The sequence below is a fragment of the Stenella coeruleoalba genome, assembly GCF_951394435.1.
Source record: "Stenella coeruleoalba genome assembly, chromosome: 2".
Lineage (NCBI taxonomy): Eukaryota > Metazoa > Chordata > Mammalia > Artiodactyla > Delphinidae > Stenella > Stenella coeruleoalba.
The window spans coordinates 83,978,344-83,991,894 of NC_137147.1; the positions used below are offsets into that span (position 1 = coordinate 83,978,344).

General features: G+C 41.5%; 1 protein-coding gene across 3 annotated transcripts in view; it reads right to left on the minus strand.

The window, feature by feature from the left end:
* INO80 (INO80 complex ATPase subunit) overlaps positions 1–13,551 on the minus strand; it is a 132,397-nt gene that overhangs the window by 29,969 nt on the left and 88,877 nt on the right. For all 3 annotated transcript variants that reach the window (XM_079909756.1, XM_079909755.1, XM_079909757.1), the window contains exons 26-27: positions 11,301–11,526; positions 7,028–7,155 (exon numbers count right to left, since the gene is read on the minus strand). In XM_079909756.1, coding sequence (XP_079765882.1) covers positions 7,028–7,155; positions 11,301–11,526 — 354 coding nt within the window. The remainder of the gene's footprint in view (positions 1–7,027; positions 7,156–11,300; positions 11,527–13,551) is intronic.

Here is a 13,551-nt window from a genome sequence, read left to right on the forward strand (position 1 = left end):
TAACCATTGCACCACCACTGAAGTCCCTTAAATGTCTTTCAAGGATGGCACAGCATTCTCATTCATCCCCCAATAGTCTGTAAGTAATTCACTCCCATGCCTGAGGACCACTGCTGGATGACTACTGCTTGCTGGATGACTTTACTGTGTTTTGTAGGAACCGTGTCATGTTAGCACTCCTGTGCATTAAGAAGGGCTTATGGTACAGAAAGGCCAACCGTTACCCAGTTCTTCCTGACACTTGGCACTCTGTAGAAACCAAGGGCATTTCTAACCCAAGTCTACTTGGGTTATTTAGGAAAAGCTCAGAAAATGATCCATCAGTATGATTAAATTTCTTGGAACCTTGTAAACCAAGAATTCCTTTCCACTTAAAGCAGCAAAGAGAAAAGAGAAACCAAATGTAGACCTTCCCCTCCCAGAAGTCTCATAATTTAGTATCCTCCCTTAATTAAATAAATATGAACACCAGTATTCTCAAGTGGATCAATAACCACTAACCAAAGTAAGCTCTAATTCTGCTTGAACTAATAAAATAAAAATTATGGCTTTTAACATTTAGGAAGTCTTTAGACCTATACAGTTCTAGTAGATACTATTTTTAAAAATTATTGAAGAAGCCAAAGGCGTTATGGACAAGATGTACTCTTGGCATCTGAGTAGTGATTTTCAGCCGGGATTAAAATTCCTGGGTCCCACCCCAGGAATTCTGACTCTGTAGGTCTGGGTTAGGGCCTAGACCGGTTTATTTTTAAAAAGCTCCAAAGATGACTGCAATAGACACCCTATTTCTAGAGCTAAGAACAACCACTCCAGAGGGAAGGCAGGGCAGGGTCCCTTAGAATCATGCTATCTCAGCATGGCTCTCAGATGAGCAACACATGAAGTTTGTTAGAAATGCAGAACTGAGGGGCACACCCCATATCTAGTAAATCGAAATCTGCATTTAAGAGGTGTGACTTGTAAGTACATTTACACTGTTATAGAACATACCCTTATGCTATTTCTAAAGCACTGGAATACTTTTTTCAAGAAAACTCTTATATGGAATCCCTCTAATATAAAATAGATTTTTAAAAAAATTACTATTCTAGCTAACAAAGAAGGGTAGGGAGTCCAGGCCCCACCTGTTTAATGTCTACACCTAGGTCTCCTGTCCTATACCCAACCCCATCAGTTGAAAAACCACTGTCTTAGAATACAAATTGAGAAGACAGGTCAGTTCTGGAACACGTCCCTAAGTCCTACTTTTTAAGCAGTAGCATGTGAACAGAGCTATTAGCATAACTCAAAATAGTTTCAGCACGTGCCTCTCAATCCTTTAAAGTATACTAAATAAAATCAAACATTCACACACCCAGGGGTGTAAAACAAAGGGTCTAGGTTCACCTTGCAGTAGTGATAATGATGATGACTAGCATTTACTGAACATTTACTAAGTGACAATCACTATTCTGTGTATTTTACCTGGTTTTGCTTATCTAATCCTCACTATAGCCTTTCAGGTAGGTGTTATTATTGTCACTCCCATATCTTACAGATGTTAAGCAAGGTCTCTAAAGTGACACAGGCAGTAGGCATGGAGCTAGGATGGGAACTCAAGTAGACTAGATCCAGAGTCTTTAGCTTAACCCCTCCACCTACTGCTTCCCAGACAGAACAGAAGCTCACTACCACTAGCGGAAAAAAAGGGGAGGGAGAAGCCCCACAAGGTTCTTAATATATTATGACTATAATGATGAAAGGGTAACTGGGCACTTGAAAAAATAAAGGCAAATGTTTATATATCCCTAATGCAAACCTTCCATTCTGAGACTTCTTCACTATTTCAAAGTTGTCTCTGATGTTCATTTTAACCCAATTTCACTGTCACAAAAAAATTTGAGGGGAAGACTCAGTATGATCCACAAACCTGCAGACCTAGTGTAACTTTATTTTCTTGGACACACCCTTTTCCATCTTTGGTGTATATCACCAGCAAAAAGTGAGGCTCCCCTCAAGGTCTATTACAACTTTTGTTTTGTCCAAGCAAATTGCACCAAGCAAGTGAAATATGATAGTTATCCTTCCTTTATCTAATATAGAGCCCTCTGGAGCAATCACAAAGCATTCATGGGCCCACCATAATCTGCCTTCACCCTACTTGTTATTCCCCTTTCTTCTATACCACATGCTCCAGTTACGCTAAACTACTCCCCACTGCCCAATGTCTTGTACCTTCCCACGTCTGTGCCTTTTTACATCTGGCTTCCTTAGTCTGGAAATGCCCTTTTTCCTCATGGTTGAAATTCTATTTAAGTTCAGTTCATATGTCACCGTATGTGAAGCCTTCCCGAAGTGACCCAGTTGGAAATAAATGTATCATCCCTCCTGCTATCTTCAGCTCTCTTTATGCTTTATTTTTGGCATTAGTATCAGGGTACACTTGACAGTTATTTGTGTGAGACATATATATACATACATACATAAATCCTTCACTAGATTCATCTCTTAAAGTCAAAGACCACATTTAACTGGTATTTACCTCTGCCTAGCACAGTGCCTCGCTCACAGTTGACATGAAAAAGAAATGGACTAAACAGAATAAATATAGTGTGGTTGTAAGCAAACACATTTCTTTCTATTACTTCTAAGACCTAATGAAAATGCTAGTTAACAGTGACCCCAATTTGCTTTTCATTCCACGGAGCAGTTTTAAAATACTCAGTTTCCCTGTATGTTCAGAATCACAGCTCCCAAAGGTTACTTAGAGTTCTAAGAAAAGCCAGCCCATAAATGATAGAATGTCTGTTTGGGATGAATCCTTCCCCAGTGAGGTACTTGCTGACTAGGCAAGTTACACAACCCAGTGTCTCAAATATCATCATTAGCTATGGATTATCTGTATTTAATTCTGTGTTGCATTATTTTCATATATTGGTGTAGTGCAAGATTTGTCTGGGTTTCAGTACTTAACAATCACACATACAGCACCAGTTGGCTGACCCTTTCCAAGTATTTCTGTATCGCATAGAAAGTACTGAGGCTTATTTCCTTGAACTACAGACTCAGTTGCTTGATGCAATAGGAATGAATCTCAAAAGAGATGACTCAGAGATAATGTAAGTCATCTGTAGTGAGTTAAAAGCTCTCTGCAACTACTAAACTATGGGGAGGGATGGGGAGTATCCCAAACTATAGGGTAAAATGGTGGTGGTGGGAAAAATTTTGTCTGACATCCAGCTGGATGCCACCATCCCAAAGGCATAGGGGCTATGTCTGTGTCCATAGTACCCCCATCAGGCAAGACCCTGTATGTGACTCAGGAAATAAAAATAAACTGATAACATAACTTAGTGACCTGTGATATCCTCCCTTATGTCCTTGACTTCTACCCATGGCACACTAAAAATTCCTGGCCCTGGAAATTAAGTAGTCCCCTTTTTAAATCCCCTATCTGGAAATACTATTTGGATACCATGGGACAAGATGAAATATTTCTGAATATAGAATTCTATTTGGAAGAAGATCTGATATATTCACTTGAAATTTAAATTAAAGTCAGATTTTTGCCCAAGAGAAGGAGGCTATCAATCACTTTAGAAAATACTGAGCAAATACAAAGTGCTTAGAACTAGTATTTTCACAAAATGGAATCCTGGCCATACAAAAGTGTGCGAATTTTTACTATCTTTTAGTTCTTCTGAGTCACAGAAACAGAAAAACACATAGCCAAGGCTAAGGCACAGAACAAAAAAAAACCCAAAAAGCTGTTAGATAAAAGAGATGCTGACACGCTCCACAGCTACACAGCACAGCTTCAACAGCCCCATGTGAGCTCAAATTCCTGCTCTATTGGAAGTTTTTCTTCCATCTTTGATATACAGGGTACAAGATGTCAAGGGAAAAAGAGAATCCTGAAAACATTTTTTTTAATCTAAAAAAACAAACAAGCAAACAAAAACCACAATACTCTGAGAATGAAGAAGCAAGGCCAAGGGTCAAGGTATTTTTTTAAATTAATACTAGGTCATGTTTTAAAGTGGAACATGGCTCTAATGAATGTTTACAATGAAAGCTTCCATCATGAAAGTGACTGAAAAACCCATAATACTCTTTGAAAAGATAATGAAAAGTAGACCTAATCCTGCACTGTCCTAAAATCCACAATACATTTACATTTCTATAAATGATTAGACAAATATTAAACATTGTGGGCACTGTAATTCTATGCCCACAAAATATATTTGGAGGGGCTTCCCTGGTGGTGCAGTGGTTGGGAGTCTGCCTGCTGATGCAGGGGACGCGGGCTCGTGCCCCGGTCCGGGAGGATCCCACATGCTGCAGAGCAGCTGGGCCCGTGAACCATGGCCGCTGAGCCTGCGCATCCGGAGCCTGTGGTCCGCAATGGGAGAGGCCACGGCAGTGAGAGGCCCGCATACCGCAAAAAAAAAAAAATATATATATATATATATATTTGGAGGACTAAACTCTTGGAATACAAAATGTGGTTCGTTTGAGTAAATAATATTAAAACAAATAAATAGACTGAAAAAAAGAAACTTTAAAATTTAATGTTGAAGGAAAAAGAATAGTATAGTAGTAAGGAAACTAGACAACAGTTTCATTTTAATTTTTCAGTACAAACAGTTGCAACATTTTCTGGCTTCAACATCCTAGAAGCATGTTACACACATGGCTAAGGAATGTTAGCAGTTGTGAAATTCAGGCTTTGAATCTGCTTTTCCCTAATTTAGAATTCCCCATAGAGCAATGCAACTACATTTAGAGAAGATTCTCAAGCTGCCTTCATTGCTAAGCCTACCCACAAAGTCCACATCCCCTCTAAAAATCCTGTTGGATTACAGACAGACAGGAAGTGACCCTGGTGGGTAGTGTTCACAGCACTCATCGTGAACAAAATCATTATCATACTTTGAATTACTTATCTTAGTGAGTCTTATGAGTACCTAGAAGTGTGCAATATACAGAATAAGGGACTAAAATGCAGCACTGTGTCACTTAACCTACCCACACTTGCCTTCATCTACCAGAGCTAGCTTATTTTTTGGTGGCTCACCCCCTTTTCCTTGGAACTTCCCTTATAATGTGAATCAGCTTTTAAGACTCTATAATATACTGATATATAGCCTTGGGAAAAAAGAAGATTATTAACTCTCTTACAAAATCCTTAGCATATATTACCTTTTCTATAATTCTTATCAGTGAAAGATTACTATTTCATCTATACTTTCCTGACTCTTCAGGAAAAGGCAAGTGCACTTTATCTAAAAAGAGTCCTACTGAAAGAAAGTTACTCATATTGTTTTGGCTGTCGACATCATTTAGTTTGAACAAAATTTTTTTTTTGCTGCATTGCGTCTTTGTTGCTGCTCAGGCTTTCTCTAGTTGTGGCGAGCGGGGGCCACTCTTCGTTGTGGTGCGTGGGCTTCTCATTGAGGTGGCTTCTTGTTGTGGAGCACGGACTCTAGGTGCACAGGCTTCAGTTGTTGCAGCGCACAGGCTCAGTAGTTGTGGCTCACGGGCTTTAGAGCACAGGCTCAGTAGTTGTGGTGCACGGACTTAGCTGCTCTGCAGTACGTGGGATCTTCCTGGACCAGGGCTCGAACCCAAGCCCCCTGCATTGGCAGGCAGATTCTTAACCACTCTGCTACCAGGGAAGTCCCTGAACAGAATATTAAGGATGCAGGCAGTCCTCTTATTTTGGATTATTGTTGTTAGGACCTTTAACATAGTCAAGATTTACATCAAACACAACGGCTTAATCACCTCTTAAGGTGACTCACAGTCACTTATAAGCATTTTTTCCATCATTTAGAAATAGATGACCTACTCACAATACAAAAAGGCAGAAACTTCTGCCTGTTGACAGCATTCCAGAGGCTAAACACTTTTTATTAAACATGAAACAGTGATTAAATTGACCTCAAATATTATTTGTTATGTCTCTTGCTAAAAGAAGTTGCCTGATTATTTAAGAGCCTGCCACTGAATTTAGATAAACTCACCGCAAAATTCAGTGAGCCAGCCTTGGCTTCTGAAGAACCTAAAATTCTCCCCTACTGCTACCCTTCATTCCTTCTGCACTGATAGAATCTCTACTCCCTTACTCCTAGATAGGGATAATAATGTCCAATTTCCACTTATTTATTACCAACTAGTCCCTGGAGTAGCAGGGTTAAAATTTAAAGGCTTATTAAATATGTAAAACACACCAAAAAACATGAGAATATTTATACACTACTGACATCCAGATGCTTTAGCCTCTCAACAGATGGCTTTCCAACTTTCTTGCACGAAAAACTTACTCTAGTCGTCTGTGATTATTTGTCCTCACTTTCACTCCTCTGTTTATATGTCCATGACTTTCTCTCCCTCAAATAATAAGCCACTACTTCAACAACAAGAAAGCAGAGAGAATGTCAACTCAGAAGTAATAAAAGAAACAAAATCTGCCCTGCACAGTAAGACAGAGCTGTATCTTTTACCATAACCCAATGGCTGTCAACTTTGGTTATATATTAGAATCACCTTGGGAACTTTTATCCTAATGCCTAGGCCTCATTCCATACTTCTTACATAAGTATCTCTGAGGATGGGACATCAGTATTTTTCAAAGCTCCCCCAAAAGACTGCAAAATGTAGTCAGGTTGAGAACCACTACACCAACTCAGGATGAATAGCTGCTCTCTAATAAGAATTAATCCCAAATCTTGTTTTCCATACAGAATTTCAGAGGACTTTTCAAGAAATTCCTAGGATCTGATCTGCTTTAAAATTTGGGAATTTCTTCACTAGTAAAGGAAGGAAGGAGGGGGATTCTATTTCACTGATACAAGGAAGGAGGAAGAAGTCCTTTGCACACTTTCATATCCGCCAGGAGTTGCTTCTCCTCCCCATATAGATGGTCAAATCACGAAGACAAGTTTTGGGTTCCCATTAAGCAGGACTGACATTAGTCATACAGCTATGATTCCTGCAATTTAAATGTCAAAGCGTCCTAGTCCCCAAAGGTTCTTTCTCCTACCTCCAGCAGGTCTATCATCCTGGTCATCTGGGAGTAGATAAGGACCCTATGTCCTTGAGACTTGAGCCGAGTCAACAGGACATCAAGGGCATACAGCTTTCCACTGTCAGTGATGAGGCTCTCCTTGCCTAGGGAGAAGAAAAGGGGGGAAGCGGGAAATTATATTTAATTGAAGCAGCAAAATCACTCACTGCAAAGCTGTATGCAGCCAAAATTACTGCAACCAGGACGCTTGTCATCATGAGAGCAGGAAAGTACTCTAGAGAAGAATGCAAACCACTGTTAAATCATATCGAGTAGTGCTCTGGGAAGAAATATCCTGAAGTAGGGAAGTGTAGGTCCCCTCCCAACTGACAGTTCCCAATCAGACATCTGCTGCTAAGGCATCTGAAAGTTTCCCTGCTCCACATTTTTTTCCCCCGCTCCACATTTTTATTCAAGAGACAGCAGGTATATGTGGACATCTAAGAGTAATATCCATGCCAAACCTGCTGTAAGTGACCTGAGAAATCTGTTTTTCCTTTGTTCACCTTATCTCTAGGTATCTGTTTCTACTAGTTCTGTGGCTACATGGTTTACCTCCCAAAGGCATGAGAATGTAGAGAAACAAGGGCTGCTCTTGCCTGCCCCTAAAGACACTTGAACACCAAGAAATGCACTAAAAACCAAAACCAAAACCAAAATTAAAAAAACCCCTTCCTCTCTTGGATGATTTCAAATAGGTTGGCTGGTAAATGTCATTATCCTAAGCTGTAATTTAATAAAGACACTAGGGCTTATTCAGCTTTTCAGAAAGACTGACTTTGGGTTTCTGTGAAATGGAAGCTGCTTTCACTCACTAATTTGTGCTTCCTCCTTCCTCTTCCCATTAAAAAAAAAAAAAAAAAAAAAGGCATTTCAGCCAAAGATCTTTAGAGAACACTTAACTCACAAATTTTCATCTTATCCATTCAGTATCATTCAACTCCCATCACATTTCAGGAAGTAGAGTTTCCTGTTTGCAGACTGGTCCATAAACATACCCTAAACAATTGCTGCTACTAGGAAGGGAAGAGATGAAACTTAAGGGGCTGGGAGATGTAAGAGTATGTTTGCAAGTGGCTGTGGGATGCAAAAAGAGAGACAGAAAGGCTAGAGAGCTCACATACACAGCTAACTACTAAAAGTAAAAAAAGAAAACTGTTATGAAAAACATACTGTCTACCTTTAGTTTCAGGTTTGAACCTGTGGTTTTTCCTCTGAACTACAGAAGCTGACTGTTCAGAGCAATCCAAAAGTTTTCAACGGTCATTTCTCTGTTCTCGCCACTATCTGCCAAGTGCACAATTAATTGTATAAACCGAATGAGAACAGATGTGCTGACAGCACCACAACAAATCATCAGCCACTCTGTTTCTGCTACAAAGCTACAGGTCCTGGATGTTTACTCCTCTGCACTGCAGCCTGCCTTTTCCCACCTTCGGAACATTGCCAGGCCACATTTCTTCCTCCACCACCCCCTCCCTGACACTGTGGCACACACCTTTGTTCAGCCTCTTTGTTTGGTCCTGTTTAGATTATTGGAATGCTCTCCTTGTTGGCTGCCTTACCAACGCAATCAAATGACTGCAGCTGGGACAGAACCGATTGCTAAGCCCTCTTGCTGGCACTGGACAAGGAGGCCTATATAAATTCCCAGTCTGATCAGGCAGCAATGCTTTCCTAACAACTTCAAGGGTTTCTTCTTGCCAATTACCCTTCTCCTTTAATTGGGTTCCCAAGGGTCCCTCAATTTTGATAGCTCCTAAACATTCCCTAAAGAGGTACCAATCAGCTTCAGACAGTAAGTTTCTTTTTTTCTCATTAAAAGCACAGGAAAGTGAAAAAAAGAAACCCATATGTTTTTCAGTCACTGAGTGAGAGTGGGCAAGCTAAGCACATCAGATTTCTGCAGCCTGCTTATCTCCTCTTTCCATTCATATATAGTCCCTCAACACAAATATTTAAGTATATACAAATCTGTCTTGTGTCTGAATATTCAAAAGCTTCAATTCATCTCAAAATCATGATTTAATGGTTTTCATACCTTCCTGCTTCCCACATCTGCTTTACTTTGCAAGCAGAACGAACTGATGCTAGGATTAGGAAAACTCAGAGATGAAGATGCACACTTAGAAGAGAACTCTGATGCACCTAAAAGAAGCAAGAAGTCGCACCTGCTGTTAGCTTGTTATTGTTTAGGTGGGGGAGGTGGAAGTGGATGGACTGAATTTCTTTGGACTTGCCTGAAGGAAAAAGTCCAAGAAGAAAGTGACATCAGCAACAGCCTTAAAACACTTAAGCAGAAAAAAACAGTTTTCTTTCACTGCACACTGTTGCCTTCTGGGCCTGGCATCCATTACCCAATTTTCAGGAGCTACCAAAGTTGCACTGGACAAGAGCACCACCTGTTGCTAAGCAGGGCACAGAGCCAAGAAGAGCACAATTCCCTAGAAATTAGGCTGACTCTGCCAAGTCAAACCTGTGCCCAGCCCCTTCTTTCAAACAGAAGCTCGAAAAATGTTGAAAAGACCTACGCTACTTTCTTGCAATCTTTCCTACAATCCTACAGTACACAATCTTACAGTATTTTCACTTAGATACAAGCTCTCACTGACCACAGTATAAGATCCTGGTCACTGACAAAATGAATGTATCCAATGGCAGTAAAATTAGGGTAACAGATAAAAAAATATCTCCTTTTTCCAAGGAGAGGAGACTTTTGAAGGGATTGTACACACTTCTCTTGGTGAAACACAGAGAGACATTCAAGATGTGAAATCCAGAAGATTTTGGTCAGTCTCTCAAGGAATATAATAAAACCAACCCTTCCCAGGGAAACAGAAAATGTAAAAGTATAGAGGAAAAAGAGATAAAATACAGGTTCCAATGACCCCTCCACCCCCCACTGCCCTGCCCAGCCAGTCTACCGAGCACAATGGGGTCAGTGAGGAGCTGGTTGGTTCTCACAGTAAACAGCCAGTGAGGCTGGTGCTTTTTATCGATGCAAAAAGAACTCAGACACTTCCTGCTATTTAAACAAGGTCCATTTTTCTTTCAAAGAACAGGAAAAGCCACAAGAGATTCCCACAGCGCCAGCAATAAGCCTTCTCCTTCTGTACTGGGAACTTAGGAGTCAAAATGAAAAAGGGAGAAAGAAGAAATAAGGTGTTATCTTGCTTCTTTTAACACCTGTGCTCATCTTCTGCCGGGGACTCTGTGGTTTCCAAACCTGCTGGCTTCTATTCCTCTATTCCAACTACTATTCAGGCCTGCTTTACACCTGGGCTTTCCCCTTATTTTCTAACAATATACCTTCACCCACTGCTTTCACCTGTTTTAAGTCAGATATGAGGCCATATACATATTGCTCTTGTACACAAAACGGTATCTTCCAGTTCAAAGTACCCCCAAAGCAACTAATAGGTTGACCCAAAGTCCCTCGACACTTGACAAAGTTAACATTAAATGGAAAAGCCAGGCCTTAAAGCCTTTAACCCAGTTATCTCTTAGAAATAGCAGACTCTCTCTTTTGAACCCTTAACTCTAGTTTACTTCCTTTACGTGCCAGTAAGATGAATACAATCAAAGAATCAGAGAATTTGGACAACTGAAACGAACATGGTAGCTTTAAGCTACCACTCCAGTGTGCCTGCAGGTGTAAGCAAGGAACATAAGCCTATGAACCCTGTGTTTGGTTTCCTTAAAAGTAGTCTCACTAAAGCAAAAATGAAAACCTAGTTTCCTTTCAACCCTCGACCTTGACTCTAGTAGGTCTGGGAATCCGCTAGCATTTTGGCACAAAACACTGTTTTTCTTCTGGTTATCATTCAGATCTCTAGTGCTTCGTGCAGGACACTGTTTATGCTACTTAAACTAGGCTTTCTGTGAGTGACGACATTCTCATTCACTCCACTGGCAATGGCACAAGACGACTGTACTCACTCGACCTGAAGCCTTTCCTACGAAGTTTATTTCCCTACACCCCCCGCCCCCATCCCTAAGAGTCATATTCCTCTCTCAGCTGTAAGCTTGTCACAGGAGAGCATTTAGGCAGAAATCTAAAAAAAATTTCTATTTCCACTCAAGTCACAAATTACTTAAGCATTCTTACCTACAATCACGAAGGGTAAAAGAGGAAATAGAAACCTCAAGAACTTTGAATTCTGAATATCTGAAACCACCACATGGAGTATCTTCCTGGTTCTTCCCTTGCCAAAGCCGGGAACATATGCCAAGAGAAAGGAGGACTCACCTGGAATCCTGATGAAAGACCAGCCATTCTGAGGCCTAATGCTCCACAGTCCTCCAGCTGGTTCTGGAAAGAACTGAGACCGTCGATTTAGCCAGTCTGCCGCCAGTTCAGGGGCCCCATTCAACAAACACTGCTTGGCTGCCAGACTCCCTCCTTCCTTCAGCACTCGTCGCTCATATTCTGCACTTCGGTCATTGCAGTAAGAATCCAATGGCACTGCGGTGACCTGCAGTGAAAGATTCACGTGAGATGGCTCTTTCACATTTTCCACACCCACTAAGCCTTTTGGGAACTTTGACTCTGAAATCAGACTAATGTGGATAATTCTTAGACTAGCGGTTTTAACTTCCCTGCTCTGACAAACTAACCTGTCCTTAATAACTGACTTAGTGAGCTTCCCCAGGTAAAAAGCCAACCTCCATAAAAAGAATTTTCAACAAACTAAAGATCCAAAGAGTGCTGGAGTTTGCAGATAAACTGGGATACCAGGTCAGGAATAATTCTATCACAAATATATATATGTATATAAAATCACTTTGTCATCTCCCTTCATTGCCAGACAGTGCTTTTGGCAAAGTTCTATTAGCCATACACAGGATGGTGAGGCCATAAAGGGAGCTGGAGATAGTCATCATTAAAGAACTAAAGAGCATCCTCCTGGTGCATCTGAAGCTATCTTTAAGGCTTCTGTGGCAAAGCTCCCAAGTTTGTCAACATTTCTTTTTCCTCTTCCCTGACCAGGTTACTGACTGACAAACGTAATGGAAGATAAGAGAATCTTTCTTTCAGGCCATAAGCTGCCGGGGAGCGTTATGGGGTAGGGATTAGAGAAAGCAATTGCCAGAGAGTAGTGAATTCATTTCCTGGCTAGGGCAGAGGCTTTGCACAAATTCTTATCTCACATTCAAATGCTGCCCCCCAAAGGAACAGAAGGCTCCTGCCAACTTAGAAACACAGGTTTTATCCTTCTTTAATGACCTGGGTCTATTCCCACTATAATAAGCAGCTATGCATTCAGATGTCTGTGAAATCATCTGATAAGGAGTCTGAGGTTACCTTTTGTTAAAATTTGGAGGTTGTGATTACCTGTAAGCCCAGGTTGATAAAAATGCTAAGGTCCCATTATTAGCAGCGAATTGCTCAGAAGAACCATGGAGCTAGACCAAGAGATAGGAAGAATGTGGATATAAGGAGCAAGGGCAGAGGTATGGGAAAGATCAGAACATAAAGTACTGGCTGTATGTAGTTAGGTAGTTCTATTCTTTCTATTATTTATTGGAAGTTAAACATTTAGGAAAATCTACTTGCTACTAACTTTTCTATTTTCATGCCCATCAATATTTAGGGCAATGGTTTGTCAAGTTTTGGTGGGCATAAGAACCTTCTTAGGAGCCTATCTAATGTGCAGATTTTGATCCAGGCCTAAGGTAGGAATCACTACTTCTAGGGTTTTGTTTGTTTGTTTGTTTGTTTTGCGGTACGCGGGCTTCCCACTGCCGTGGCCTCTCCCGTTGCGGAGCACAGGCTCCGGAGGCGCAGGCTCAGCAGCCACGGTTCACGGGCCTAGCCGCTCTGTGGCATGTGGGTCCTCGTGGCACGAACCCGTGTCCCCTGTATCAGCAGTTGGACTCTCAACCACCGCGCCACCAGGGAAGCCCGCGAATGCAATCTTTTTTTTTTTCTCGGTACGCAGGCCTCTCACTGTTGTGGCCTCTCCCGTTGCGGAGCACAGGCTCCGGACATGCAGGCTCAGCGGCCATGGCTCACGGGCCCAGCCGCTCCATGGCATGTGGGATCTTCCCGAACCGCGGCAGGAATCCGTGTCCCCTGCATCGGTAGGCGGACTCTCAACCACTGCGCCACTAGGGAAGCCCTAGTTCTAGGTTTTTAACATGCACCCCAGCATCTCAGGCCAAGCCTTGAGAAATACTGCCTTGGGGTACATAAACAATCAGCTAGCTGACTGTGGGGCTGCAGGTACCTCTGCTAGAAACTGGAGGATACCAAAACTGGAGAAAGAGCATCATTTACCAATAACCAAAGACTACACTACTCTGGCTTACAGATGAAGCTAAATTCATTTTGCTAGGGAGCAGTGCCATCTATGGTCCACATGCAAAACTACAGTGGGTCACAGCAAGCTGGGCCCCTGGTGCTCCAAAACCCAGAAAAGCTCACGCATTAAATCAGCTTACTTAGTACTAGGAATAGGTTTTGGTAGTCTCATGCCACATTTACCCACTCCAAAAGG